This window comes from Balaenoptera musculus, chromosome 7 (genome assembly GCF_009873245.2).
Source record: "Balaenoptera musculus isolate JJ_BM4_2016_0621 chromosome 7, mBalMus1.pri.v3, whole genome shotgun sequence".
Lineage (NCBI taxonomy): Eukaryota > Metazoa > Chordata > Mammalia > Artiodactyla > Balaenopteridae > Balaenoptera > Balaenoptera musculus.
Genome location: NC_045791.1, coordinates 96,794,552 through 96,821,801, shown reverse-complemented (window position 1 = coordinate 96,821,801; position 27,250 = coordinate 96,794,552). Strand labels below are relative to the sequence as shown.

The 27,250-nt window shown below is 40.8% G+C and overlaps 1 protein-coding gene across 5 annotated transcripts in view; it reads left to right on the top strand.

The window, feature by feature from the left end:
• The window catches only part of EPHA4 (EPH receptor A4), a 143,282-nt gene that overhangs the window by 30,773 nt on the left and 85,259 nt on the right, over window positions 1-27,250 (top strand). Inside the window, exon 4 of one of the 5 annotated variants that reach the window (XM_036858299.1) lies at window positions 1,759-3,429. The exons of 3 other annotated variants lie outside the window; for them this stretch is intronic. In XM_036858299.1, coding sequence (XP_036714194.1) covers window positions 1,759-1,778 — 20 coding nt within the window. In that variant the 3' untranslated portion in view covers window positions 1,779-3,429. Of the gene's footprint in view, window positions 1-1,697; window positions 3,430-27,250 lie in introns of those variants that run through there. One more of the 5 variants, XM_036858296.1, reaches the window with a different exon arrangement.

Genomic DNA, 27,250 nt, shown 5'->3' with positions numbered 1-27,250 from the left:
CAGTGAACGGCCTATGTAACTGTATATGACAGTTCAGTATCAGAATCTATGTTCTTCCAGGCCTAAGTATATATTCCATTTATCTTTGCATCCTTTCTAGTGCCTAAAATATAGTCCACAGAGTTCTATTCTGTTCTGGTACTCCATGTGTGATCACTGAAATGAATGAATAAACAAATGTAAAAAGAAAAATGTCACTGCAGTTTTGTTTATTTATAAGAGGCCCATTGATTTTTGAAGCATGCTCACAGAGTGTATCATGTATATTCAGTAAGAAATCACTATTTTTCACCATCTTGTTACAATACTGGATATGTCATAAATTTAAAGAGTGAAATTGAGGGTAAATTTTCTATGGGTTTATTTACTAGATCAAAGAGTGACTTCAACTTTCAGCACTTATTTTATTTGCCAGCATAAACTCAGAGGTTTAGTCAAGTGCCAAGAAAAGAAGTTAATCATCTGAATTATGCAGATTCTGGCAAATCACTCTTTCTTTTCTGGGGGAGAGAATAAGAGCTTTGAGTCTTTATCTCCCTTCAGCAAATCCAAATGATTATAAAAGTAAGAATAAAACTCTAGTAATTAATGTAATAGCTCTAGGCTGCTAATCATTTCGGAAAAGTGACATTACCCAGAATATACTGGTTACCATTATTGCATGTCATTGATATATAATTCAATTGATTTTCACACTTTTTACATTCCAAAATGAAATACAGCTTTTGCCATGTCACTAGATTGGAATTCTTTGACAATACATTAACATGCCAAAAATAATATTACATATAAGAATAATGTAGAGATAAATTACAGGTAGAGCTGTATCCCTAAGGAGATTTTCATTTGTGTCTTAGAATAGAAGACTTATAACCCTACTCACACATCTATTTCATTCTAGTATGTTTTAGGCTCTTAGCTCAATTCAATAAATTACTCGTTTTGTACTTGCTGTATGCTAGACACTCAGTATTGCTGAGCAGTGTACTTACACAAAAGTCTGTGTAACTCTCAAGTACATCATGATTTTATCCAGAGAGCCGATAGAGACTTTTATGCAAATGAGTCCTTGAAAGTGGTCACCTTGACAGTTTTATAGGATTAGTATAATGCTGCCATGACTTGGAAATGTTTTTGGAACCGTCTTTTTTAAAATGTCTAATGTCTTCTTTTCAAATGTGCTTAGTACTGGACAATTTTGTGCTTTAAGGTGGATTTCAGTTTTGGAAATCAAATAATTTATAGACAAGGTTGTTGATAGATGAGAAGATCAGTCATGCTGTGTTATACGTATTTTTTTAATTCAAGAACAATGAGTGATTGCAATGTAACAAACTCTTTTCATGAGTAATCTTACTTTGAATGCAGCCTCAGAAGAAGTATTTGGAGCATGGTTAAATTAGTATGATAAGGGTGTGGTAGGTCTCCAGCATTCTTGGGTTTAGCTGTCAATCGCAATGTAACCTCTAAGAAGTCAAGTCTAGTTTGTTCCCTCTTGAATCCTCAGAATCCTAGAACTTGCTATTGAAATGAATGAATGAGTGAATGGAAGCTTGCATGGATGAATGTTAACAGCAGTTCACAAATGCACTCATAGGCCCTTGGACATATAGCAGTTTATCTTGTTTATTATTATTATTATTTAACTTTCTGGCATTACTTTAAATATGGTTCTATGTTAACCTCTTTTCTTGCAGTATTTCTTTGTAGCACTACAACCTGGTGAAGTGGTGACTGTCATTCTTCCCTTTTTCATAGATGAGGAAACTAAGGCCTAGAGAAGCAAAGCAACTTGCCCAAAGCCAAAGCCACACAGCTAGTAAATGAGTCTGGACTCAACCTGAGAAGTCCGGCTACTGATTTACAGTCTTAACCACGATTCTATGCTTCCTTTCAGTGTATCTGTTTTTCTGATTGGATACATGTTCTCACATTATGCTTTCAATACTCCTAAACAGGGGATATAGAAATCCTTTTAGAGATAAGGAATTTGACCAAATTATGTTTTATAATAGGGATTTCCTAATTTAGGAACTAATGGGGATTTGGGGAAATATCTTTAAAGAATGTCAAGGGTCTACTGCAGAGCAACCTTAGCCAAGGAATATGATGGGCAGCTTTCAATGAAAGGGTAAACCACCAGTCCATTTATTTAAAATAATTTCTCATCTAAAGCCCAAGCTCCCAAAAGGTCTACAGTCTTCTTGAGAAGGAGTACTTTAGGGTGGAAACACTGAGCTTCTAATCTCTGTTCTGAAAGTATCCAATTATCTGATCATGGAGAAGTTCCTTACCTTTCCCACATCAATTTCCTCATCTAGAAAATAAATTAGCTGGAATAAGTCTTTTACCGGATGCCTTTTAGCTCTTAAGTGTCAAAATGTGTGATAGGATATTAAGTGCTGGTTCTCTGGAGATCAGAGGGAAAAAAAGAATCTATGTTGACTGGAGTTATCTGGAAAGGCTTCCAGGGAGAAGAGGAACTTGATAAAACTTAGATAGTAAAGGTGGTACAAGAGGAATGAATGCCCCTTGAGCTAAGAACAGGGAATTAGCTGTCACACCCTGGGGCTGAGGAGACTGGATTTTTGGAAGAATTTGAAGAGAAGAGGAGGGATTTGGTCTCTTCCACCTGGCTTATTCATCATATAGTCCTTGATTGCCTGCTCTCTTCTGGCCATTGAGAACCATTGATCTTGGAAGATTCTAGATATTTCATCCAACCAAAGAGAATGTTTTGTCGTTATGAAGATTTGTAATGTTTACCGAAATCTTTGTTTTACTATTAAGGCCTGCAGAGAAGAAAGATAAGGAAAGCCTCCCGGTAAAGTTGACCTGAAGGTTATAGTTAAAGGATAATTTGCTTAATTTAAGCAAAAGGAGAAAATGACAAATCAGTTGTTTGAAGAGCAAAAAAACAAAGTGCCCTTGATTTGGCATGATTGTTTTATTGCTTTGTAGATGGGTAGCTTAGGACAGTAAACAAATGATGATGATGTTTATTCAACTTGGAATTTGGAACTGTTCTAAAAGGTTAACACATGGCTGTTCTTTTTTTTTTTTTTAGGTGTAGGAATGGCATAAAATAAGTTGGTGGAATGCGATTGTTTTGAGGCTTTTCTCTCTGATGATGAACCCCAGTGGTTCTGAAAATGAGTTTTGTACATTAGAATCATTTGGGGTGCTTGCTACAGATATACATGTTTAAGGTCACATCCCAAGAGTTTTGAGTTTTGAGTCTGTGATCTAAATTGTTAACAAACTCCCAGGTGGTTCTGGTTAAAACTGTGGATGGAGCTTACACCCTTCTAGGCCCATGAGGTCAAGTTCAGATAGACAGAAATTAGCCAGTACCACACTGTTTTGGTTGGATGCTGTAAATAATATTCTTTCTGATTAATACAAAAATTAAATCATGTAGATGCTCAAGCAAAGAGCAGTTCTGTCTACTGGAGAATTGTGAGTTATTTACCTCTTTTTTTATGGAGACTGTTTCTTGGGGGAAAAAGTAGTTGGAAGGACAACTACACAGACGTGAAAGGCTGTTCAGTTTGGATTTAGGCATAAAATTATCAACTAAATGTGGCAACCCTAGTAGAACAAAGAAGAGCCAATCAAAAAGTTATCAAATATTAAGACTTTTAAACAGGAACCAACAGATTGACCTTGGGTTCCAGGGAGAATCATAGCTTGCTGAATGTTTGTTCTCTTCCTTTTAAAAAGGTAGGGAAATTCACTCAACCCCACCCCTGCAGCCAGACCAGTGAAGAAGGCCATTTCAGGCTATCAGGCAAGAGACAGGTTTTCTGGGAGGGAGATCCTTCCTACATGCCAGTGTTAGAGCATTTGCAGATAAAGAGTCTCCGAATTTTCTGGAGTCAGCCTAGCATTCTGGTTAAAAGGAAAACTTTGTAGAGCAGGGCTGGATGTGGATTAGCCAAGAAGATCAACAAATGGAAGTAGAATCAGGACCAGCACCAGAGCTGAGACCAGGGCAGAGACATTTTCTCAAAACCCCTGGTGGGTACCTGGAATGTCAATGATTTGTTTATTCATTAGAGGTCTATTTTTGCACAAATTCATTCTTTAGTCAAGAATGAATTTCTTGGAAGAGGCACAGTCCCAGGTGCCATCATTATTCCATATTTTTTGAAACTTCTCTTTGCGCATGTGGGCAATTCCCAAACCTTCCTTTTAGATATCCTTAGAAAGATCTCAGTGTAAAGGATCCCTGCTGATATTCTCCTTCAGGAGAAGTAGCTGCGGGTGACATTTACCATCTAGTCTCTGCCCATCCAGATTGGACAGACCAAATAATCACCAGGAGAGAATGGTGCCTTTACTGGGGCTCCTCTTAGGGATATTTTATTTACTTGGTATGAAACACACACTGTGCCTCAAAGGTGTGGGAAAAGGTGGTCTCAGGAGGGCTTTGGCCCCAGCTCTTCTCTGGCCCTGCTGACTCTCTTATACATAGTATGGCTTCCAAGTTGGCGAAGCGTCTGGAAGTGGGGTGCAGTAACTTGTAGAAGGCTGCTCTGGTTTTCATAGAGAAGAAATGATGTCTCCAGTCTTTACCATCTCAGTCCTACCTCACAGGTGTAGTTTTGACAAAATAGATACCAAACTAAAAGTCTGGATGCATTTGAAGTCAGACTGATTTTCTCGGAAGAGGCACAGTCCCAGGTGCCATCATTATTCCATATTTTTTGAAACTCCATAAACTGGAACTCAGTCAGTGCCCTATAATCTGTGTGTCTAGAAGCTACCTTGAATTTTGGAGTCACAGATGGGTGTCGACCAGGGTTTGAACATTTTTCTTTCAGGGACACACCTATGAGTCTATGCTTTGAGCACATCAGTTTTCTTCTTCGAGTCATCAACCCCCTTAATCAAGTGCACATCTGTGTCCTTTATTGATACAACCGAGGGGGGTGGGTGGGCGGGGCGGGGCAGGTGACTACCTTTCCTCCATTTCCTCGTTCAAACATTTAGCAAAGGGCCACAAACCGAAAGAGAAACCAAGTCAAAAGAAGACCGGCCAGGCTTATGATTTGTTGTAACACGTTTTGAAAAAAAACGCCAGCCAGTGTTTGGAGAAGTAGAGCTGCCAGATGATAGGATAAATAATGAGTTTACTCTAACGCATGTATATTGTTCAGTGAAACTCCTTTATAGTTTCCATGCCAAGGCCATTTGTGTGGCTCAAATAAAATGTAACAGGCAATTTTGACATGACTGCTTTACTTTTCCGCTGGTCTCCTTGAAGCTCATAAATTGGCTCAAAGTTTTGGTTCCTTGAGCAGGAACTGGAAATTAATAACCTGCCCTTAGAATGAGAAGGGATTTGGCTAAATCCTGTCTACTTAGCAAGTTAAAGGCGGCCAACAATCAGAACTCATTGTGAAATCTCAACAGATGGGATTTTTCCCATCTTTCAATAGGATACATTTAACTATCTCTGTAACAATGTTTGAAATTTACCTTGCAAACACCTTAATGAGGCTGGTTTGTCTCAGCAGGGTCCCACTTTGAAAGAGCATTGGCCACACCTTGAGAAAGGAAAAGGGTCAATGATGGCGCCAGAGGTTCTTTCTTCTGACACATTTTCTTTTTTGGTTTTGTTTTGTTTTGTTTTTGGCTGTACCATGCTGCTTGTGGGATCTTAGTTCCCTGACCTGGGATCGAACCCAGGCCCCCTGCAGTGGAAGCTCAGAGTCCTAACCACTGGACCACCAGGGAATTCCCCTGACACATTTTCATTGGGAAATTCTGCACATGGTCTCTCATTTATCCTTCCCTTCATTCAGCAGACATTTGTCTTCAGTCTCTGCTTCCCTGAGAGGACCATTAAGCCCTGGCCTTGGCACAGATACAAAACTCCGTTTGGGTTTGAATAGCTGCGATGTAAAAAGTAAAAATAAAACAGACATCTAGATAAAATGTTTTGTCTATACTGTAGCTAGATACATAAAAATTGTTTAGACCAGATATAGGTGTGATACAGATAGATGGATATAACGTGATCCTATTTATATTACTTTTGTTCTTTAAAAACAAGAAAAGAAAAAAGCTTTTCACATACATCAATGAAGAAAAAGGATATCATTAAAAATCAGCCCAGAGTTGGAAGGCAAATGTACTTATTTGTACAAGAAGTAGATTTTTATATTTTTCCTTTCTATCATGGTTCAATCTTGAATTAGAATATCTTTTTTTTTTTTTTTTTTTTTTTTTTACTTCCATGTGTGATTACTTTGAAATTCCTGCCTGAGGACTGCCAAGAATTTTATAAAAATTATACAATGTAAAAGTTCTTTAAAAGAGGATTTTGAGTCCCAGCCATACTGGCTCTTTAAGCTTAAAAAGTACACATGGCTTTTGCAAACAGAAACAAGTCTAATGCTTTGAAGAATGTAAGAAATGATCGCTGTTTCAGAGTCATTGAAATGGTTAATCTATTAATCTATACTAGAGTAATAAACCCCCCCAGTATAAACACTTTCTAACTAGATTTGGTCTTGCAAGCTTATCTAATAGAGAGTTGAACATTACTTTTCAAATTTCGCAGTTTTAATACTAAGCAGGTTTAGAAGCCCTTGTTGAACGTTTCTAGTAGTAATTTTTTCTTGACCTTGCTTTCTTGAATTGTCTTAGAACATACTTATTTGCAGCAATTGAAGCAGTTGTATCTTAACTGATACTTTTCTTAACTTCATTGTAGCTGATTATGTGACTCTGAATTAACATTTATAAGTTAGTTCCCAGGCTTTGGAGGTGTCATTCTGTCTTCAGCCACTTATAGCTAGTATTTGAAGGACTTCCAGGGTACTTGGGGGTGGCGGTAGGGGCTCAGAGAATCACATTTACCCACAACACAATGGAGGAATGGACAACAAAAAGAACTGCCTTCCTGCCCACTGCAACGTCCTGCTATAATTCTTCCTTTCCTGGCTCCCACGGCGCTACGGATGTGCCCAGCAGAGCTGGAGAACAGAATTTCCCCTGTCCCCCATTCCCAAATCATGCGCATCAAGCCCTCAGCCCACATGTTTAAGGATGCCGAGCCCAGCAGCTTTTCCTGGCGGCTGCTCTGCTCCTGAGAAGGATGCCCAGGGGTCCACGTGTCCCAGTACCCCTGCAGGATTCCACTATGTGACAGAGTCACCGCTCATCCCATGCCAGGCACAGGTATTCACCCATCCCTAAGTCTATCTGTCCATCCGTGGTTACCCGCTGCTGTGTTGTTTTATTTTAGAATTTGCTTCCAACTGCGCTCAAAGGCTTCGCTGTTTGTTAACGGCCATCTCCTCTCTGATGGGTGATGCTGAACACGAAGGCAGTTGAAAGTAACTGTGATCAAATCCTTTCTCTTCCTGTTCTTCGGCGCGAGTCAGTCTCCTGGCCTTAATGTTTACATAGATCCTTAATAACGAATAGCTGATGGCGACTTGCTGAGACATGTACAGTAAGGAAAGAAATTACGTATTAAAGATTTGGGTCTCGTCCCAATTTTTTTTTTTTTTCAAAGAGAAAAAAAAAAAAAGAGGGAGGGAGAGAGAGCCTTGTGCTAATAACCAGTTGGTGCAGCAGTGTTCCTTTTTTCAAACCTAATGAGGTCCGATTCCCACAAGTGTTTTGCTTTATGACCTGCTCCTGCTGGTCTGTTTTGGTTATTATTTTGATATTTAGTTAATATCACACTTGAAATCCTTTCACTTTCTTTTTTTTAAAAATTATTTATTTTATTTTTGGCTTCATTGGGTCTTTGTTCCTGCACGCAGGCTTTTCTCTAGTTGTGGCAAGCGGGGCCACCCTTCATTGCAGTGCGCGGGCTTCTCATTGCGGTGGCTTCTCTTGTTGTGGAGCACAGGCTCTAGGCACGCGGGCTTCAGTAGTTGTGGCACACGGGCTCAGTAGTTGTGGCTCGCAGGCTCTAGAGTGCAGGCTCAGTAGTTGTGGCGCACGGGCTTAGTTGCTCCGTGGCATGTGGGATCTTCCCAGACCAGGGCTCAAACCCGTGTCCCCTGCATTGGCAGGCGGATTCTTAACCACTGCGCCACCAGGGAAGGCCCTCCTTTCACTTTCTGAATCCGTTTTTCACCCTTTTCATGAGTGGTTTTGTGGGAGGTCAGATTTCCTCATGTGAAAATAACACTCAGGTTAAAACACCTTTTCCGTTTCTAGTGCCCTGTCTTCACCTTGAGGAAACCGTACTTGCAGGTTTGCCGATTGAAGGAAAACAGTTGTTGGATTTGCGTCCAAAAGCTCCGTGTGTCATGCCTAGAAACCATCACAGTTGACGACCAAAGTTTCTGCCACCTTCAGTAACGTGAATGCGGAATCACTGAAAGTTGAAGAGGTTATGCCCTTCGGCAGCAACTCAAATTTTGCTTTTAAGTCTGGGCTTCAAGACCAGGTGTGATGACCTCTGAGATGCTTCTGAGTCAGAGATTTGATACCAGGGGGATCTCAAAACGTTAGGTCAAAATAATTAGCTCTGCCTACAGGATAATCACCTCCCTCTCTCCCCAGATCCAAACAATCTTTAAACCTGTTTTAGAGGATAGGCATTCTCTGCTGGTACAAGTCAGCGTGTTGTGTTTAGATGTGGGAAGGGCTGGTGGTACTTAGGGAGGGGCGGCTGTTTCGCAGAAGTCACTGTCCCCGGTGGAGAGAGGAAGCCGTCCACTCAGTTACCCCCATGTGCTCTGTGGATGGTGGCCGCCAACTTCACCCCACCTTCTCCACGGCCCCCTCAGGATGCAGCAAAGTAAATCCCTTTCCTTCCTTCCTCAGTTGACCCGACATCTGATGTCAAACGTGTGATATATATTAATTATAGAAAATTTAGAAGGTATAAAGTAGTGCAGTGAAGAAAATTGCCCACAATCCTATCATTCAGAGAGATGCACTATTACTAGATTATGTATATTCTTGAGGTATTTTTTTTTTCTTTTTCTTCTTTTGTTTTGGTGGAGGCGGGGGGGTGCATATGGACAGACTGTTTTTTTTTTTTTTTTTTTAAATTAATTTATTTATTTATCTTAGGCTGTGTTGGGTCTTCGTTTCTGTGCTAGGGCTTTCTCTAGTTGTGGCAAGCGGGGGCCGCTCTTCATCGCAGTGCGCGGGCCTCTCACTATCATGGCCTCTCTTGTTGCGGAGCACAGGCTCCAGACACGCAGGCTCAGTAGTTGTGGCTCACGGGCCTAGTTGCTCCGTGGCATGTGGGATCTTCCCAGACCAGGGCTCGAACCCGTGTCCCCTGCATTAGCAGGCAGATTCTCAACCACTGCGCCACCAGGGAAGCCCCCGGACAGACTGTTTTTAATGCTCTCTGCTTATAATTTATTTGAGACTGCACAAGCTAGTTCGATTCTTGATCTGGTTCTATCAGAGGGGCGTATCTGACCAAGGCTAAGAGCATGGCTTTAGTTGTGTGAGCGTTTGAAAACTGTTTGAAATGTTGAGCTGTAGCACATTTGGGGATGACACAGAAGAGCATAGGACCAGAGGGCTGGGATAGAGGAGGAAGGGTGTGGAAGTGGTGGCCATTAGAGGGACCGAAAATGGTGAAATGGGAGCAGCGCTGGATTTAGAGTCAGAAGATCAGCTTCCTGCTCTGCTGGCTGGCAACCTCCCTGAAGCTCTATTTCCTAATCTGGGAAATGGGAGAACTCCAGCTTTTCTGGGTTGTATCGATGATTCAGTTCATTATACGAGGTACTGTTTGTGAAGATGAATTGTAAGCAAGCACTGCAAGAATCAGATAATATTATTATAATATAAAAGGTGTTCGGACTTGGCCGTGGTGATTCAAAGGGAATAAGAATAAAGTGACCAAAGGTGGCGGGGAGTTGTAGGTGGGTGTGCAGGTAACAGGTTTAATTGTCTGATTTGATTTTATTGTTGTTGTTGTTAATGCATTTAATGGTTAATGTGGACTTTCTGTGAAGGTGGTTATCCAGCCTGGAATTAGGATGATTTTCTTTGCTATTTCACTGTGGTCACTCTTCCTTCTCTCGTCTGTGTATTTTTAACTCAATAAGTACATTCTCCTGTAAAGCTAATATGTTTGCTCTCTCACCTAAGAGACCCTTATCAGACTTTTGCTTCGGGATTACAGGCCTCCATATCAGGAATCTTGCTGCATTTACACAAGGGTGAACCGGACAGGCAGAGCTCTGTGTTTTAAACAACAGATAAGGTTTGTGTTTCGTGTGTGTGGAGAAGGAGGGGAGGGGAAGGAGGGAGAAATTGGGTTGGGGTGGGAGCTGGGAACGATGTCTAAACACCTGTAATCTGTGAAAGAATTTCTTTGTCTCTGCTCCTGAGCTTCTGGAGTGGGGGGAATATTAAAAGAAGGAGTTTGCAGGGCACCTGCGAGAGCTCTGGAGTCAGATTGCCTCAGTCTATACCCTGTCCCATCCAGTACTTAGCTATGACTGGCAGATTACTTCATCTTTATTTTATGTGTTTCAATTTCCTCTTAGGTAAAATGGAAATAACAATAGTATCTAACTCCTAGGGCTGTTGTGGAATAAGGATAAGCCATTGATATCCTTAGGACCGACCCATGCCAACTTTGCCTTGACTGCTCTGGAAGGATTTGACAAGTGGTGCTGAGGCAGCGTGGGCCTCCAGGTTCCGTGAGTGCGGAGGAGACCCAGGTGGGCCTCCCTTCCTGTGCTGGGGCCACCGTGCTGGGCTGTTCACTTCTAGGTGGGGATGAAGGTGGAGGGTCAGGGCTGCACTTTGAACTGTGACCCCCTTCATCCTGTGGGGCTGAGTCCTTGTCCTAAATCTGGACACTATCAAGTTCTGTCCAGGGTGTCTTTCGAAGAATACGTCTGTTCATTTCAGCTACCTCTTCCCAGTGTCATAGTTGAGTGTTTCTCCTTTCCTGTTCCCTCCCTCTTAACATTTTTCACTGAGAGACTAGGCTGGTGGGCCTGTGAGTATGGACGTTAATCAGAGACACTTTGTCATTGAAGAGTTGAACATGTTTGTTAATAAGAATCCTCTGAATCAAGAGAAGACGGGGACATGTTGAATTTACCCGATTTCCACACCATTTTTTTTTTCTTATGTTGTTCCAAGACAGATTAGTAGACTATGACTTTAATGCTTTTTCTCATTTTAAATGTGTGTGTGTGTAGTGTGTATGTGTATGGTGGGTGTGTGTGGGTGTGTTTATGTGTGTGTATGTGGTAGGTATGTGTGTGTGTGGTGGGTGTGAATTTTTCTTGACCCTGGATCCTGTTATTATTCCCTGAGCACACAAGGGAAAGACAAGCTTTTGAGGCATGCATAGTTCTGGAATTACACTTCCTTGGTTCAAATACTGACTCTGAAATTTATTACCGACAAGCAATCCAGCATTTGCTTAACTCTACATGCCTCAGTTTCCTTAGTTTAAAATGGAGGTCATGTGTTTCCTTATTTATCAGGTCGTCTTAAGTATTTAGTAAGATTACGCATGTAAAGTGCTGAGCCTTACTCATTCAATAAGTATGAGTTATAATTATTTTTAGAATGTGGAAAACCTCAATTTGACTTTCACTTTGGCCACTTTTAACTAGTTGGAACCTTTGCCTGAACCTCCATTTTCTCATCTAGAAAATAAAATGGGGAAAACAGTATCTAATTCTGAGTCGTAAAGAGGATCGTGCACTTCAGCATTTTGGGGACACAGAACCTAAAAGTACTCGATAGGTTTTTTCTTCCTTCCCCACTCGTAGCCTCTTTCCTTGGCAGTGTTTTTTCAGGGAATGTCAATTTCAGGAAGAAGCACTTCTGTAGAGAGAATATAGGTGCCACGTTTATGTTTCCTGCTGAGGACCTCAGGGCAGCGTGGTAAGCAGTGTATTTTGAGCGCTATGCCATGTACTTGGTGGGCAGTTTTCCATTATTTCTCACACAGTGTTGTCCCAGTTTCACTGAGGAAATCACAGCTGGGGGTTAAGTCTCACATCTCACTGTCGAGCGTCAGCTCCATCATTCAGGTCTGTCTGACTTCCGGTTGTGTGCCTAACCACTGAGCCGTCCTACCCGCACTGAGGAAACATGGTGGAGCCGGGAGCACGGGTATCCCCACTGCCGGAACTAATGGAGCTAAATAGAGGACACATCCCTTTCTCACCTCCTTATCTTGTTTCACTGAAAGGTAATTTAGGGAGCATATGATAACTTCTTGTTTACCTCCACAGCCCTAATATCCAGACCACGAGTCAGAAAATTAACCTTTTAACTTAATATATATGTCGTACATGGAGTCTAGCGCCAATTTTCATCCACCTAAATGGTAACTTTCACGCAGCATAATGGATGTCCTCTCTGTGTACACATTGTAGGGGACAAATGTCTTGCAGCTGCTTTGCCCTGAAGGCATTGTGAATGCCACGTTACTTGATAGATGGGTCTAGTTTACATCATCAATTTTTATCACATTCTTTTATGAAATAGAAATTTCTATCATGGGCATATAATTTGCTGAGTGTTGAAAATAGTGAGCTCTTTCAGAAGGCTGTAAAATTACATATTTGTAGACTGATGAAATTTGCCCTATTTCTTCTCGCTTTCGCACTTATCCCAGGTGAATGAGACAACAGATAGGACAGTTAGGGGAATTTAAAGAGTTATAAAGTCATAATCATTATTTGAAAAATTTTATTTTAAATCTCTGAATTGGGGGAACAAATACCTTAAATATGAGCACGTTCCTAGTAATTCATTGGCAATAGCCGTTAAAATGTGATCAAATTAAATCTAGGTTTGGGATGCTAAGAAAGATCAACTATGTGGCAAAAGATTTAGGTTGTGTTTACTAATCTGAATGGACACTTGAGATGTTGAAAGTATTGAGAAGTCCAAGTACAAATTTCTTATATGTTGTATCTTTCTGGCTTAAGTCATTAAGATATATTTAAATTTTATGTAGATGGTTAAGCATTTGGGAAATTCTTTTTTTTTTTTTTTATAAAGTGTATGTATTATTTTAAATTTTTATTTTTTTATTTTTTGCTGTGTTGGGTCTTCGTTTCTGTGCGAGGGCTTTCTCTAGTTGTGGCAAGCGGGAGCCAGCCTTCATCGCGGTGCGTGGGCCTCTCACTCTCGCGGCCTCTCTTGTTGCGGAGCACAGGCTCCAGACGCGCAGGCTCAGTAATTGTGGCTCACGGGCCTAGTTGCTCCGCGGCATGTGGGATCCTCCCAGACCAGGGCTCGAACCTGTGTCCCCTGCATTGGCAGGCAGATTCTCAACCACTGTGCCACCTGGGAAGCCCCATTTGGGAAATTCTGAAAAACCACTCTCTAGAACTCTACTTCCTTATCTTTTTTAGTTTGCCTATGCATTTGACATAGGCTTCATTAGGAAATGACAATTGTACTTCCCAGGTAACATTCATCCTTACGTAAGACTGGTTATAAGTCTGTCTTCGGTGGGTCATGATGACTTACAGCTATATTAAGATTTAATGTGGACTGACCATTGCCCTGCATTCTCATTCTCATTGTAGAAAAACACCTGCAAAGATAGGCAAACACCTGAGGAATGATCATTTCATTTACCACTTGCCTTATTGAGTATCTGCACATGATTATGCTTTCTCAAGTTTCATTTTCCTTTTTTCCATTCAGAAGCCTGGAATGAAAATGCACTCAGACAGAATCTGGTGGGTTTAATACTTAAACTCTTGGGGAGTTCTGGTGCTAAGGAGGGAGGGTAGTACCTGGCAGGAGGCTCACAGGAGTGGCTAGAGCCTTTGCTCTGGAGCCATTCTCTGCGTCTGACCTCCCAGCCATCACTTAATAAATATTTTATTGCCTCTGCAAGTCAAGCACTGTTTGGGTGCCTTGGTTTTCTCAACTGAAATATATCTTTTTGGAAGCATATTGATGATACTGAGGTTCTCAAATTCTAGGCGGTAATGCACAGTTTTAAAATAATGTAACAATTAGAATTTTATTTTTATTATCACCTTCAATTTATGGCAAGGGATATTGGCTTTTGAGTTAAGGAATTAAGAAAATGATTGAACTTTCAGAAGATGAAACTCCTGAAAATGGAACATAAGTCTGTGAAGTGTGGGAGACCCTGCTAGAGCCATGTTCTGGAGTGGGTGTTTATTGGGTGTGTTGATTGGGTTTAAATCCCTGTAATAGTGAGCTTTGTTGTAACAGTAACCTACTGTCTTTATATAATTTCTAGACTGGTCATTGCATAGGTATAGTTAGCTAACTTTTTGACTCATTGTGCTTTATCAACTGGACCAATCCTACAATTTAGCTGCTCCCACATCACTCCCCTGATACTGTTCTCAAAGAATACAGACGTCTTTGACATTGACAATCTGTCCCTTCCTAGCCCTCTTCCTCCTTAATAATCACCTTGACTGTTTGAAATTCTGATCTCCTTTAGCTTTTTTTCGTGTACCCTCCTGGTTCTTCCACAGTGAATGTAGCATTTGATCTGTAGCAGTGGGCACTGAAATTCTCAGGTGCCTTTCATGCACAGTGGGCATAACTGGCAATGCCTAGGTCAAGAGCAAATGGTGATGGTTAAATGTGATCACATGTTTAAAGTGCGTGGCCTAGTGCCTGGTGGTGGCCAATAAATTCAAGTTCCCTTCTCGCTCTGTTCTGTTGTCTATCCTGCCTTTTTTCCAGTTGTCTTTGAAAGATGGTATTTACAAGATTCCTTCCTGAACTTTTTCTGAATCTACAGCTTCTCCACTCCTGTGATTCTTGTGTTCTTTGCAGATATTTTCCAAATCTCTGTCTCTAATTGTGCTGACCTCCAGACCTGTATTTCCAATTGCTTCCTGAACATCTCAATTTAAAGGTCTTGAATTCAGTGACCACCCAGCTGACCTCATGCCCTTCCTTCCAAAATCAACTCCTCTTCCTCTAGTCACTATTTTGGTTATGGTGTCTCTTCTCTCAGGTATTTGGTCTGGAAACCTTATGGCTAGTTTCAATTCCACTTTTTCTGCATCCTGCAACATCTAATTAGAACTATTGGTTTGGTCTTGGGTAGAGCATTCTTCCTTTCCTCATTCAGGGCAAGTTTGGAAGTAAAGTTAGCTGCTTGAAGTTAGTCCAAGCAATGGCTACTTGATTGATATTCACAGTTGTAGGTCACAGAGTCTGTGGGGCTGAGAATAGGGAAGGAATTATTGCAAAATGTCCCTGGTTAGCGCCGTATGGACCAGGCCAAACCTTGCTGTATATGGAATAACCTGTCTCTCATAATCTCTATTTTCCAAATACATGCAGGTGCTACTATAGTTAATAAAATGCAAGTGTATTTTAAAGAGTTATTGAATGTGTAGTAACCTTTTGTCATTGTAGAATTTTTCAAATAATGCATACTGAAAGTGCAACTGTTGGGGGGTTTCATCAAATGTTATGATGTCATATGATGAAACATGGATTTCAAGGATTATTGACTTTTTCATTTGTTCAGAGTCACAAATGCATAGGAAAAAGAAAAATCAGAGATTACATGAGCTTTCAAAAATTAGATTTGGGGGAAGAGAAATCAGAATTGAAAATCTCAAAACACTTGACTAGTAAGTTTAGAACTCCCATCTGTTATAATCAAGATAGGTTTTTGTGTGTGTGTGTGTGTGTGTATATGTGTGTGTGTGTGTCTAGGATAAGTCCTGTCTTCTGGGTTTACCAATTGCTTGCTGGATAACAGGGAAATAAATATATGTGTAAATAAGCATGAAGATAAAGGAGTGCAGTATGTACAAAGTAAATTTGAGGTCTGATTCCCGAACGTAGTAATGCTTGACAGAAGAGGTCGTGGCTGGTTTTATTTAGGCTTGGAAGTGCCCACCGAAGAAAAACAAACACACAACCTAAATGTTGTGAGTTATGTTTTATTCAGGGACCTTACTGAGGACTATAGCCCAGGAGAGTGAGGAACTTCTGAAGAGGTAAGGAGGAGCCAGGATATATAGAAGTTTTTGTTGGAAAACAAAAAACAACAACAAAAAAATACAGCCACATAGTTGAACGTCAAAAGGTTACTGCTAATCACAAAAACCAGACATCTTAAGTTAACGATGTAGTGCTCTTCTATATATGGGAATATGCAAAAGTCTGGGCTTATTGAAACTATTCCTTAAATGTATATATATCTTAACTATTTAGGGTTAGTATCCTGCTTTTCTCCATCCTGAACTCCCCACAGGGTACACTGTCACGGGGGGCTGATGGCTTGATGGTGGGCAACATTCCTTGTTTACTGAAATCGCAGGCAACACGTTTTTGTTCTGCAGAGAAGAGGTTAGGATTTTATTATTCGGAAGTGACTGAGAACTTGTGAACCATCCAAGTGAGAACAAATGCTACATGGTCTAGTTTGATTGAAATGTAGGATATCTGAGGAACAATTGGGGCTGGATATGAGGCTTTTGAGCGTCTCTACTCTTCTGTTCGAATTTGATGGAGTACACAATGGGGCCCCTTGAAAGATTTTAAACACAGGCATGACACAATCAGTGTGGACATTGTATTTTCTTTATTACACAAAATGGGTATTTAAAAATTACGCTTAAATCCAGATAATGGCCAATGAAGAAAGTGGAAGCAGAAACTAGAGGAAGGGAGAGAGGCAGAAAAACTGAGAAACTACAGGGGAAGTAGAAAGACCTTGGTCAAAGAGCTAGGTAAGGCATGGCTGGAGCTCTAGGTTGTGCTGGAGGTAACCTGCTTTCGTTTACTTGGGCTGGGAGTTTAGAATGCTATCCTTGCCTTGCCTCTGAAAGTTTACTTTGGTTGTTCTACCACTATGCCCAGGTCTTTTCATGTTTTTTTATCCTTAAACCCTGAGAGGCTCCTTTCCTAGGGGCTAGTTAGCTGCAGTATTAACTTCGAGTGGCAATGCCAGCAGCATTAATACCATCCAGGACCAGTCTCCTAAGTGGGATGTCTTTATAGCTGGAGCAGAAGAAAAGTTCTGTTGGATGAGCCTGAAGAGCTGAAGAAAAGGAAATGTTTTCTCGGCATCCCTTCCTGTTCTCCACCTCTCTCTTTCCCTCGGATCCTTGCTCTGAATCACCATCTGTTTTCCACCTCACAGGGTGTTGGGGTTAATATCAGCTCTGCAGTCTGTGACTCAAGGTCCAAACATCCTTAATCAGAAACTGCATCATTTCAAGTACGCTGAGGAAACGGGTTTCCTTTGTGGCCATAGGACCCTGGTAATGTTAGTATTTTCATATTCGCAAACCATGGATCGTGTTTTGTTATATTCTACCCCCTTTGATTTTTTTTTTTTATTTAAAACTACATTTATAGGCACCCTAGCTGTGACACTGCACTGTTTTGTTTAAAACACGCACCTGCTTTGTTAGTAAAGGAAACTTTGCCAAGAGAATTGTATGTAGGTGGGTGTGACTAACTCAACAAAGAGACTTATCTCTTATCCTATCTGCCCGAGGTCCCAAGGCTGCCTTTGATACGACTTATTTCTTCCCTCACCAGCCCCACGCCCTCCAACCTGTACTGCTCTTTCCTCCCCGCAATTTTTCATATCGAAATAGTTTAGCTTTTCAAAACTGGTCAGCCCTCTGGATTTATTTTCTGTTGGGTGGCCTGAACCATGGGCTTCCTACTCCTTTGAGGGCCAGGGCCTCACAAGCGGAGAGCGTTCACATTTTGCCTCTCCACCTCCCCCACCCTTTAAGTACTACCAGCAGACCTTCTTGCCTGCCTGCGTTGGGATTGTACTCTTTCCCTTTTGGCAACTTTCAGCACAGCCTGTAACGTTGCGAGGCTGTGTGAAGGGAAGTCTGAGTCCCAGTGGCCAAGAAACATAGGAACAGGAAAGGGGACCCAAAATGATCTTTGTAAATCTTGGTTCACAGAGCCAGGGGTGGTCTGGTCGTGTGTCCAGCCTTCTAGAGCTGGTCATCAAGGTTTAGATGCTAAAGGCAATTCATCCGTCCCTTTATCCAGCCTACCAATATGTCATGAACAGCTACCAAGATGCTATACGCAGTGCTGGAGATTTCACCGCAAACAGGATAGGCACATTTACTACTACTACTGATAAAGGGATGCATTCTGCAGGGGGAGATGGGCCGGGAACCTCTAAACACACGGTTCATTACTGAACGATACTTGTGCAGAAGGCAGGGTTGAGGAGGGGGGTCTGCAAGAGTGAGGCTTTCCTTGTGGCTGGTACCGGCATCCCAGGAGTCCCTTCTTTTCTTATAAGCTGAAAATGACTGTTTTGCACTGTAGGCTAAGGACTGAGCTATATGATCACAGGGACTATCAGGAAAAAAGGGTATGAATGGTACCAAATCTGAAAATTCTACTCTCATTTTTTCAGTTTTCTGGAAACCAGCTAGCTATCTGCAGTCTCCCAGTTAGGTCAACGTCAGCTCTGTGCGGAAACAGGAAAGTAAAGACCCCACTTGAAAACCCACAGAGCCTGCCCACACCAACAGCAGCCTAATGTCCACTCAAAAGCTAATGGCTCTTCCTTGACTTCTGTTGCTGTTGACAAATTCTTGTCAGTTGCACTCCTGGTTCCGGTTTGCGTCGCGCTCGGGAATCCGGCCCTCAGGCAGGCTCCTCAGAGTCAGCGGGTGCTGTCATACAGCTGCCCTCAAGGTGTGCCTGCTGTACGTAAGTGGTTGGAAGCCTGGGCCTGGTTACCAGCCTCCGAGAGACTGCTGTGTTGGTGGGAGGTGTTCCGTCATCAGCGGTGGGAGGGATGGCCCGGTCTGCTCAGGTACATCTAGACATGACTCATTTCAAAGGACACAGCCAAGGGGAGAACCAAAATTTTCTCCTTATGTCACTTGTCTGGTATCTTAAGTCCACATCCAGGAATATTTTGTGACCTCACTGAAGATCAAAGTGAGTCCTTTATGTCATTTACTTGGAACCCAAGCTCTGATCCCTGCTCCTCTATCCCTACCCGGGTCCAGGTCACCATCATCTCTTTTGAAAAATCTCCACCCTGCTGGCCTCTTGGAGCTCAGTGTTGGCTTTCCTCCTCAAGCTTTCCCTAGAGACGGTTCTTTTTCTCTAATGGATGCACACCTCAACAGGGGCCTTTGCAACTTCCTTTTTCCCCTGGAATGCTTTTCTCACATAAATCTTCACATCTGCTGGCCCTTTCTTAGTTCAGAGCCCAGCTCATGGGTCACCTGTAAAAGGCCTTCCCTAAGCACCTGCTCTAAGCCCTTTCCCCAGTCTCTTTCGTGTTACCACTTTGCTCTCTTGTAATTATATCCGAGCCACTAGAGTGTGTGCTCTTCCAAAGCACAGACGCCCTGTCTGTCATCCCCTCCCTCTGCCAGGCATATGCAGCTGCTCAACTGTACATGTGGAGTGAGTGAGCCTTGATGCCATAGAGAAAAGACATTTGTTTTCTTCGTTCTCTTTTCTGATTTTTAGTAAGTGGCCAAAGGAGCATAGGAACACTCAGAAGTCTCTGCTAAGACAGGTAAGAGAAAGTTCAATAAAGAGTTGAAAGTTACGAATTTATGGGAGAGTGGGTTGTTTTGATAAGCCCGTAACTCAGACCCATGGCTGGTAAGTGGTCGAGCTCAGGTCCTGAGTTCTGTGGATGAGCCCACACCAGGCCTGGAAGGGAAGGTGAATGTACTGGACTCATTTGCTGAATAGCATTTGAACCAAACCATAAATGACTTTAATGTTTATGAAAACAGGTTAGCTATTTCAGAATCATTGAGTCTCTCAGATCCTGGGAGGAGTATAGACCAGAATTTTAGAAGTTTAAAAAAATATTTTATAAATTATGTAGTCTGGTGTCCTCAGAGGAAACAGAGGCCCAGAGACCTTCAGTTGGTAAATGTTGGGACTGGAATCCTGCTCTGGTCCCCACAGAGCCTGGACTCTGGATTCACTTCCTGCACTTACACATATGCTAGGAATGAATTCTGACATACCAAGTGTAACCTTGACATAGCCTTGAGTTTTTCCTCAAAGCTTCATTTTGTTCATGGAGATGATCATCTACCTGCCACATTTTTTTAATGCTTTCTTTTTTTCCTCTTCTGGGAGGAGGATTTATGACTTCATCCTTTTTTTTTTTTTTTTACTTCTTCAAATCTGAACCTCATTCAAAATGATCCCGCCTCAGGGCTAGGAAAAAGTTTTCTATTCTAATAAATAAAATACAGGTCTTCTCATGGTCTCAGCTTTCCAGACACAAAACTGATCTACTTTTGACGGCTCTGTGGAAGGACTTTTAATGTTTTTCAACTGCTTTGTGATATACAGAAAGTAAGAGTAATTAGCAAAGAAATTAAACCATTTTCCAAAATCCAGGTTGGTTACGATCTTGTAAATAGAATCCTAAAAAATGTTTTCAATTTCCCATGCTGCTTATAATCATTTTTGAAGGTTAGTTCAGAAATTTGTTTTGGACCAATAAAGATTTTTGTACATCTGAGATGAATTTAGGTTATGTTAGTGAAATTCAGTTCTTTTGTGTTTGGCAATAAGCCTGATTTGTTCTCCTGCTGCCTTTAAATGGCTCGCACTGTCACCCCATCTATATTTTACAAACAAGAGTTGTCCCACTCTTCCTTCAGGACCCAGCACTGTGGGAACTTGTCAGTATCATGGTCTCGTTTTTGTTTTTATTAATATCAATTTTCATCGTGATTGCTTGTGTTTGACATTTGGGGTGAGATACAAATGAACAGATTATGACTTGATAGTTCCTCTGGCATCCCTGTTTGTGATTTATAATTTATACCTGGAAAAGCTTTACTGACCTAACTGATAATCCTTCCCAACAAAAGATAAACACCTGTATAAGTCATCAGTGTAAGTCAGATGCACTTGAAAGGGACAAAGAATTCACCTGCAAGCACTTTTGGCATCTTGCCCTTTCCCATGAATTCAAACTGCTGACAGAGAAAGCTGATGCTGCCAAAGCACTTTCAGCAGGAGAACCTCCCAGAGCCCCTGAGGGAGGGACCAGCCCCACCTGCCATGCTGTAAGGACCATCTAGAGGCCTGCCCTTTGTGCTTTTATTAGAGGAGATCCGGTGAAAGCAAAGAAATCGTCCTAGTGCTGTGGAGCTCAGATCTGTGAATGTGCAGCTCCCAGCCTCCCTTTTGTCCAAGTGGTCCTGTAGAAAGCTCACAGGTAAGCCCTGACCAGTTGCTGGTCCGTCCTTGTCAAGGTGGGTGCCCGTGGGCTCTCAGTGTCACGCTGCATATTCCTGCTAGCAATTTAAACTGATTTCTTGGGACCATGATCTGTCAGCCTGATGGGCTGAAAATGCATTAGCTAAAGGATCAAACCCACCCCACCCCTGAAGCTTGCAGGAGTGTAACTGAGTCAGTGGGAGAGAGTGAGTTGGTACTAGCACTATTTTATATAATAGTGAAGTCACGAGTGATCTCAGATGTTTGGTCTGCTGGTTCTCGCTCTGATCTCTCAGATTGCCTCTATACAGCACCAAACACAGACGGTGCACGTGCCCCATGAATTTCACTTGGTCTAGACTAGGACTCTTCAAGGAGCTCCTTGGGAATTTTTTGTTGTTGTTCTCCTCAGACATGAGCAGTGTTGGAATAGTCAAACACATGTAATATTAAATGCTGGCAGATAGTTATATAAAATCACTAATCCACTCATGCAATACCAAAAACAAAACAAATGTTTAACCTGCTCATATCCGTTCAACATAAATCCCCTTTTAATCCTGAGTACTCAGAATTTTAAAACTCTCTCCAAAAATTCTCAGTGCGATAATATTAAAAAAGTAAACAGTGAAGGGGCCCATGATCAAAACCTCAGCAGAGAATTGTAATGCATCCCTAATAACGTTAGCAGTGAGTCTTTTAAAGCTTCTTTTTCTTCTTCTGAGCTCCTTGGGCCCCATCAACATAACAAAAAAGAAGAGGGGGACACTGAGCAGTTATTACTGTAGTCATTTCAGCCACATAAATCATGATTTGTGACAACTCAGGCTGTAAAGTCGTTTGGATGACAATGACCAGCGACACTGCCAGAGTTAATCAAATAGTTGTTTAACATGTGTTTCTCTTGGTCTGGCCCTGGCTTCAGAACATATTTCATTCATTCCCAGTCTTTACAATCTTTACTTTTAAATGGAGAAACAGCAAGTATAGGATGTACCTAGAGTTAATGAGAGAACCTCCACTTGGGCTGTGATCTCCCTAAAAAGAGGGGCCTTGTCGAAATCAGCCTGGTAAATACCCAGAGTGCCTACTTCTGTGATCTGTTCCTGGCTGGCAATCACTAACTCCTGTTTTATTTTCTTCTGGGTAGAATCAGCTTCCTGGCCAAACTCTTTTTCCTTCAGGAACATTCTAGTCAGGGGTCACCTGTTCTTACAGATGCCATCTTTCTACTCAGTGCCTTCTATATGCAGACAGTCTTGGGACTTCCCTGGTGGTCCAGTGGTTAAGACTCCTTCCTTCCACCGCAGGGGGCGCGGGTTCCATCCCTGGTTGGGGAACTAAGATCCTGCATGCTTGCGAGGCACGGCCAGAAAAAATAAGCAGATAGCCTTGGGTTAGGTGCCTAAGAAAGGTCCCCATAGAAGCCTGCGGGTACCCCTGCCAGAGAGCGTCCTTAAGATAGAAGCCTGAGCAGCAGTGTACTCCCTTCCTGGAGGCAACAGCTTCACGTTTCCCAGATTTCTTAGGGCTTAGTATGTGCTCAGTGAATACTTGCTGTCATTGTTACTATTACTATAAAGGCTTAACAAAAACATTATAATAATGCTTAATAAATGTTTGCTAAAACATGAACGGCCGAATGAATGAAAAGGTGTGCATACCTGCTGGTGGATGATCTTTTTACATAATGATGCTGATCCCATGGATTCAGGTATGAAATTCAGTGTGTGAGGAGTGGAAAAAAACACAGCTGCTTCCTTTATTCAGTGCTCTGACCTCTTATTTGAAATCAGTGGATGTGTAACGAACCACTAGTCTTTATGTACCCCAAAGATCAGAGGCCGAAGAAGGCGATAGCACAGCTCATTGGAAAGTTGGTCCCTCTCTGAAATGTCAGGGGTGATCAAGTGCGGTGTTAATGGCTTCAGAGTCGCATGCCATCACTGTGATTAATGTACTATCAGTGGTGAGGATGGAGCCTATATAGCTGCACTTATTATATTCCCATATATTTTCAGTAATTTTATATTCAAGTTCAAGGCAGGGATTAGGTGTTTTTAAAAACATGATTAGGAAATTCCCTGGCTGTCCAGTGGTTAGGACTCGGCACTTTCACTGCCAGGGTCCAGGTTCAATCCCTGGTCGGGGAACTTAGATCCCACAAGCTGCATGGCACAGCCAAAAAAAAAAAAAATAATAAAAAAAATTTTTTTTAAAGCCGTGATTAAACACTTTGTATGTTTAGCTCATCTTAAAGTATTTGTTTTTCTTGACTTTTTTTCCTTTATATTGTAGACATTTGTGATTTTTAACTTATATTTGTTTCTTTTCCTAGTATAAACTTTTACATATTAGAAAAGCAGAGAAACTTAAATTTTGTCAAAGCCTTAAAAACATTATTATAGATCATTCAATTAAGTTCTGCTCAACCATGCACATTTATATCTTCAATACGATCAATAAATTGAAAAAAATCAATCATTAATCTCAAATTTTATCAAAGAAAGTCATGGTCATTGATATGTGAAATTTAGTATGAAATAAAAGGAAAAGATCCACAAAATTTGTAGAGCTCTGGGGATTAGATTGTTTCCTTGAAATAGTCTCATTGTTTTTCAAGGCAATATTGAAATCCATGATTTGTTTTTTTTTAATATAGCAAATTTTCAGTGTCCTAAATGGGAGCATAAGAACAAGGGTTAGAAGTAAGAATAAAGAATCTTTATTTAACAAACTACATATTAAAAAAAAAAAATATATATATATATATATATATATATATAGTGATTACAGTTTGCTGTGCTGCCTTCTATTTTAAAATTGTTACCCCTTATAAAATTGAAATAACTTATTTGTTTCTAGCAATGCTCTATTCTGATTTATTATAAATTCATGTTAACTCCCATCTTAGAGAAAATTGTAAAGATCAAACTAAGTTAAAGTTTCTAGCCTCATTGTGGTCAATTCTGGTAGCAACCTCTGGGCTTTAGATCAGAATAGATTCTGTCTCTTTCAAAAATGCTGAAGCCCTTTATTTGTCCTATCTCTCAAGTCACTTACATCTAAATTTGGAAACCTAATTGCCTTTGTTGGAGCCCTTAAAAATTCCCCCATGAGAGAGAATCCCAAACTCATGTAGCCAGAGCTTGGAGCTAGCAACGTACATTCAGGTCAGTACCTTTACATACATACAGAGGAAGGCTTTTTTAAAGCAGTTTCTGGCAATGGAATTATGCCTTATTAATATGCTGAATCTACTAATTCATTTTCTTCTTTTCCATGTTTAGTTGAACTTTGTCTTCTTTGGAATTTCTTCTGTTCACGTTGACTCCCTCCAAGTTTACCAAAGACAAATAGCTCCTCAAATAATTAGACTGTGTGTTTTTGAGGCAAGCAGGGAAAATAATAAGTTATTTCTCCATTGCATTCTTTTTACTTGTGTTCAGTAATTTTTATGGAGTTAATTTAAGTTTAGCAGGCTTTATGTGAACTTGCTTCTAGAGGATTTACTGCATCTTATGTGAAAACTGTCTGCATCTGACATTTTAGAATTACCTACCTATTTATGGAATTATCCCGCATTCTGTTCTTGAAAGAGCAAGTCAATTTTCGGTGTAGATTTTTTCTGTCATTTTCTTCCCCTTTGTCTATTTTTTATGAAAGCTAGTTCCAAGATAAGAGTGGAAACAATGGAGCTGGAGGGTAGAGAATAGCATGGAACTGTGGTTTGCTGAAAGAGATGGTCTGCATCATAAACTATTGATGGAAAAAAGAAACCTCAAAACCCAACCCAATAATTTACTTAATTTTAAAAATGTTCTCACATATTTTTAAAATAAAAATAAAACTTTACCTGAAACCTATCTTGTGTATGATCACTAAATAAGTTGCCGATGCTATGAGACAGAATTCAATCCAGGGTTTTTCACATCATATTAACAAAGGAAATAAAACAACGAACACGTTATCTCATAGTGTTTTTGAAATTATATCCAGTTCTGTTCAAAAACAAAACAAAAACTTGAGTTTTATTTATTTATTATTTTTTAAAAATATATGGATTATCTGCACCTTTGCAGCCTGTTATATCCCACTGTAATAATAATATGTTACCCTTTTAATGAGTAGTTAGTACAGACCGGGCACTGTGCTTCACTGCCTAGATATTGTCTCATTTAATAAGTACATCAGCCCCCAAGTCAGGCTACATCACTTTCTTACCATTGCTGCAAAAGAGTAAACTTGCCACCAACCATCTTACCGGAAAACTAATTTGACTCAGTACTATAATATGTACATTCACTTTAAATTGGCTTTCAGGGAAGGGTTTTTAAAGTCAACATTTGGGGTGACTGCTGCAGGATATATGACTTTCTTCTGATTGGTTAGTGATGAGGTAACAGGGTGGTGTTCCAGGAATCTTAATCATCAACTTTCTGATTCCAACCAGTCTGGGGTCTCATTGTAGTTACTATTTACCACCTGGGTGGGCGTCATAGTTCCTACTGAACTCAAAGATGTCTATCAGATTGTCATGTATAGCCCTTGAGGAGGAACTAGGGCTCTGTTTTATCTCTGAACTATTGTTCAAGCTATCTTGCTTAACTGCTTTTCCTTTGTTTCTGCATTCCATCACTTCTCTGATTAGTAACTGCTTGGAACTCAGGGAGACACTGCAGGGTAACAGAGATCAAGGAACCTTAGATTCCAGACTTAATCCTGGCATGCTCTAGAAGGAATGGTGGGCAAGTCATTCATCTTGAAAATGAGTGTGTTGGACTAGATTTAATGTTGGCAAAGTATGAGCCCCAGGCCTGACATCTGTCTTTTATGGTCTGAGAGCTAAGAATGATTTTTATAGATGACATTTGCAATCAATTTGATAATAAGACACACTTTTTTTTAAGACACACTTTTTTTGAACTCCAATTAAGTGAAATATTATCCCTCCAGATAGGAATTCCATTCTTCTCATTAATAAATAGCACTTAATTGTTACTATTATATTCTGAATTTCATCAATAAAAAATTTTGTAGAAATTTCTTAGAATTTTATCTTGTTATGTAATTACCTTCTTAATATCCTTGGTCTTCCTCTTGGCCTGCAAAGCCTAAATTATTTACTATCTAGCGCTTTACAGAAATGTTTGCTCGCCCCTGGATTAGATGATCTCTAAGGTTCCTTAAAAAACTCATTTTCCATTTTTTTATTTCCAACACATATCAGGAAAACCAGTCGTGGAATGCAGTTACTGGCACAGTGTGGTTTTGCCAGTGTTTTGCTATTTATGAATGGAATAGTTGAATGGTCCCAAAGCAGAGCCCTGTTTCCCTGGAACAATTGTCCATCTTTACCCTGTAGATTTCAAAAGCATGAAGAGGTCTATAAGCCTGATTTATAGGTTAAGCTACACTGCCTAGGTTAGAAAACCAACCCTGCCTTGGGCAGATCGTTAACCTCTCTGCCTCAGTTTTCCCATCTGTACTATGGGGGATCTGTTGATGTTCACAACTTCCCCAAAGATGGCTGGGGATTGCACATTTCTGCAAAAACCTGAAAGCAGAAACCTTCTTTAGAGACCTCATTTTATTTTATATTATTTTTTATTTTAATTTTTTTATACATTTTATTTTTTTTAATTAAAAAAAATTTTTTTTTTGGCCTCACCATGCAGCATGCGGGATATTAGTTCCCTGAGCAGGGATCAAACCTGTGTCCCCTGCATTGGGAGCACAGAGTCTTAACCACTGGACCGCCAGGGAAGCCCCCAGAAACTCTCTTTGACAGATTGTTTTCCCCTTAGGAAAAACGCTTTATGTTATTCATATAATATACAGTCTAGCAAGTGAACAGTTAATCAGAAACTAATTTGATAATGGCCATTACGTAACTTTGATATTTCTAAAATAAATTCCTAAGCGTACTGAAAATACTGTATATCCAGTACACCAAAGGCAGAGTTCCCCATAGTACCCGTCTGGAAGTGTGTGCCTAATATCCTACCCACATGATGAGGGTAGAGGGACCCACAGGCCTCCCAGAGCCAAATGTTCCCCCTGGACCAGTTTGCATAAATGGCTCAGATTGCCCCAA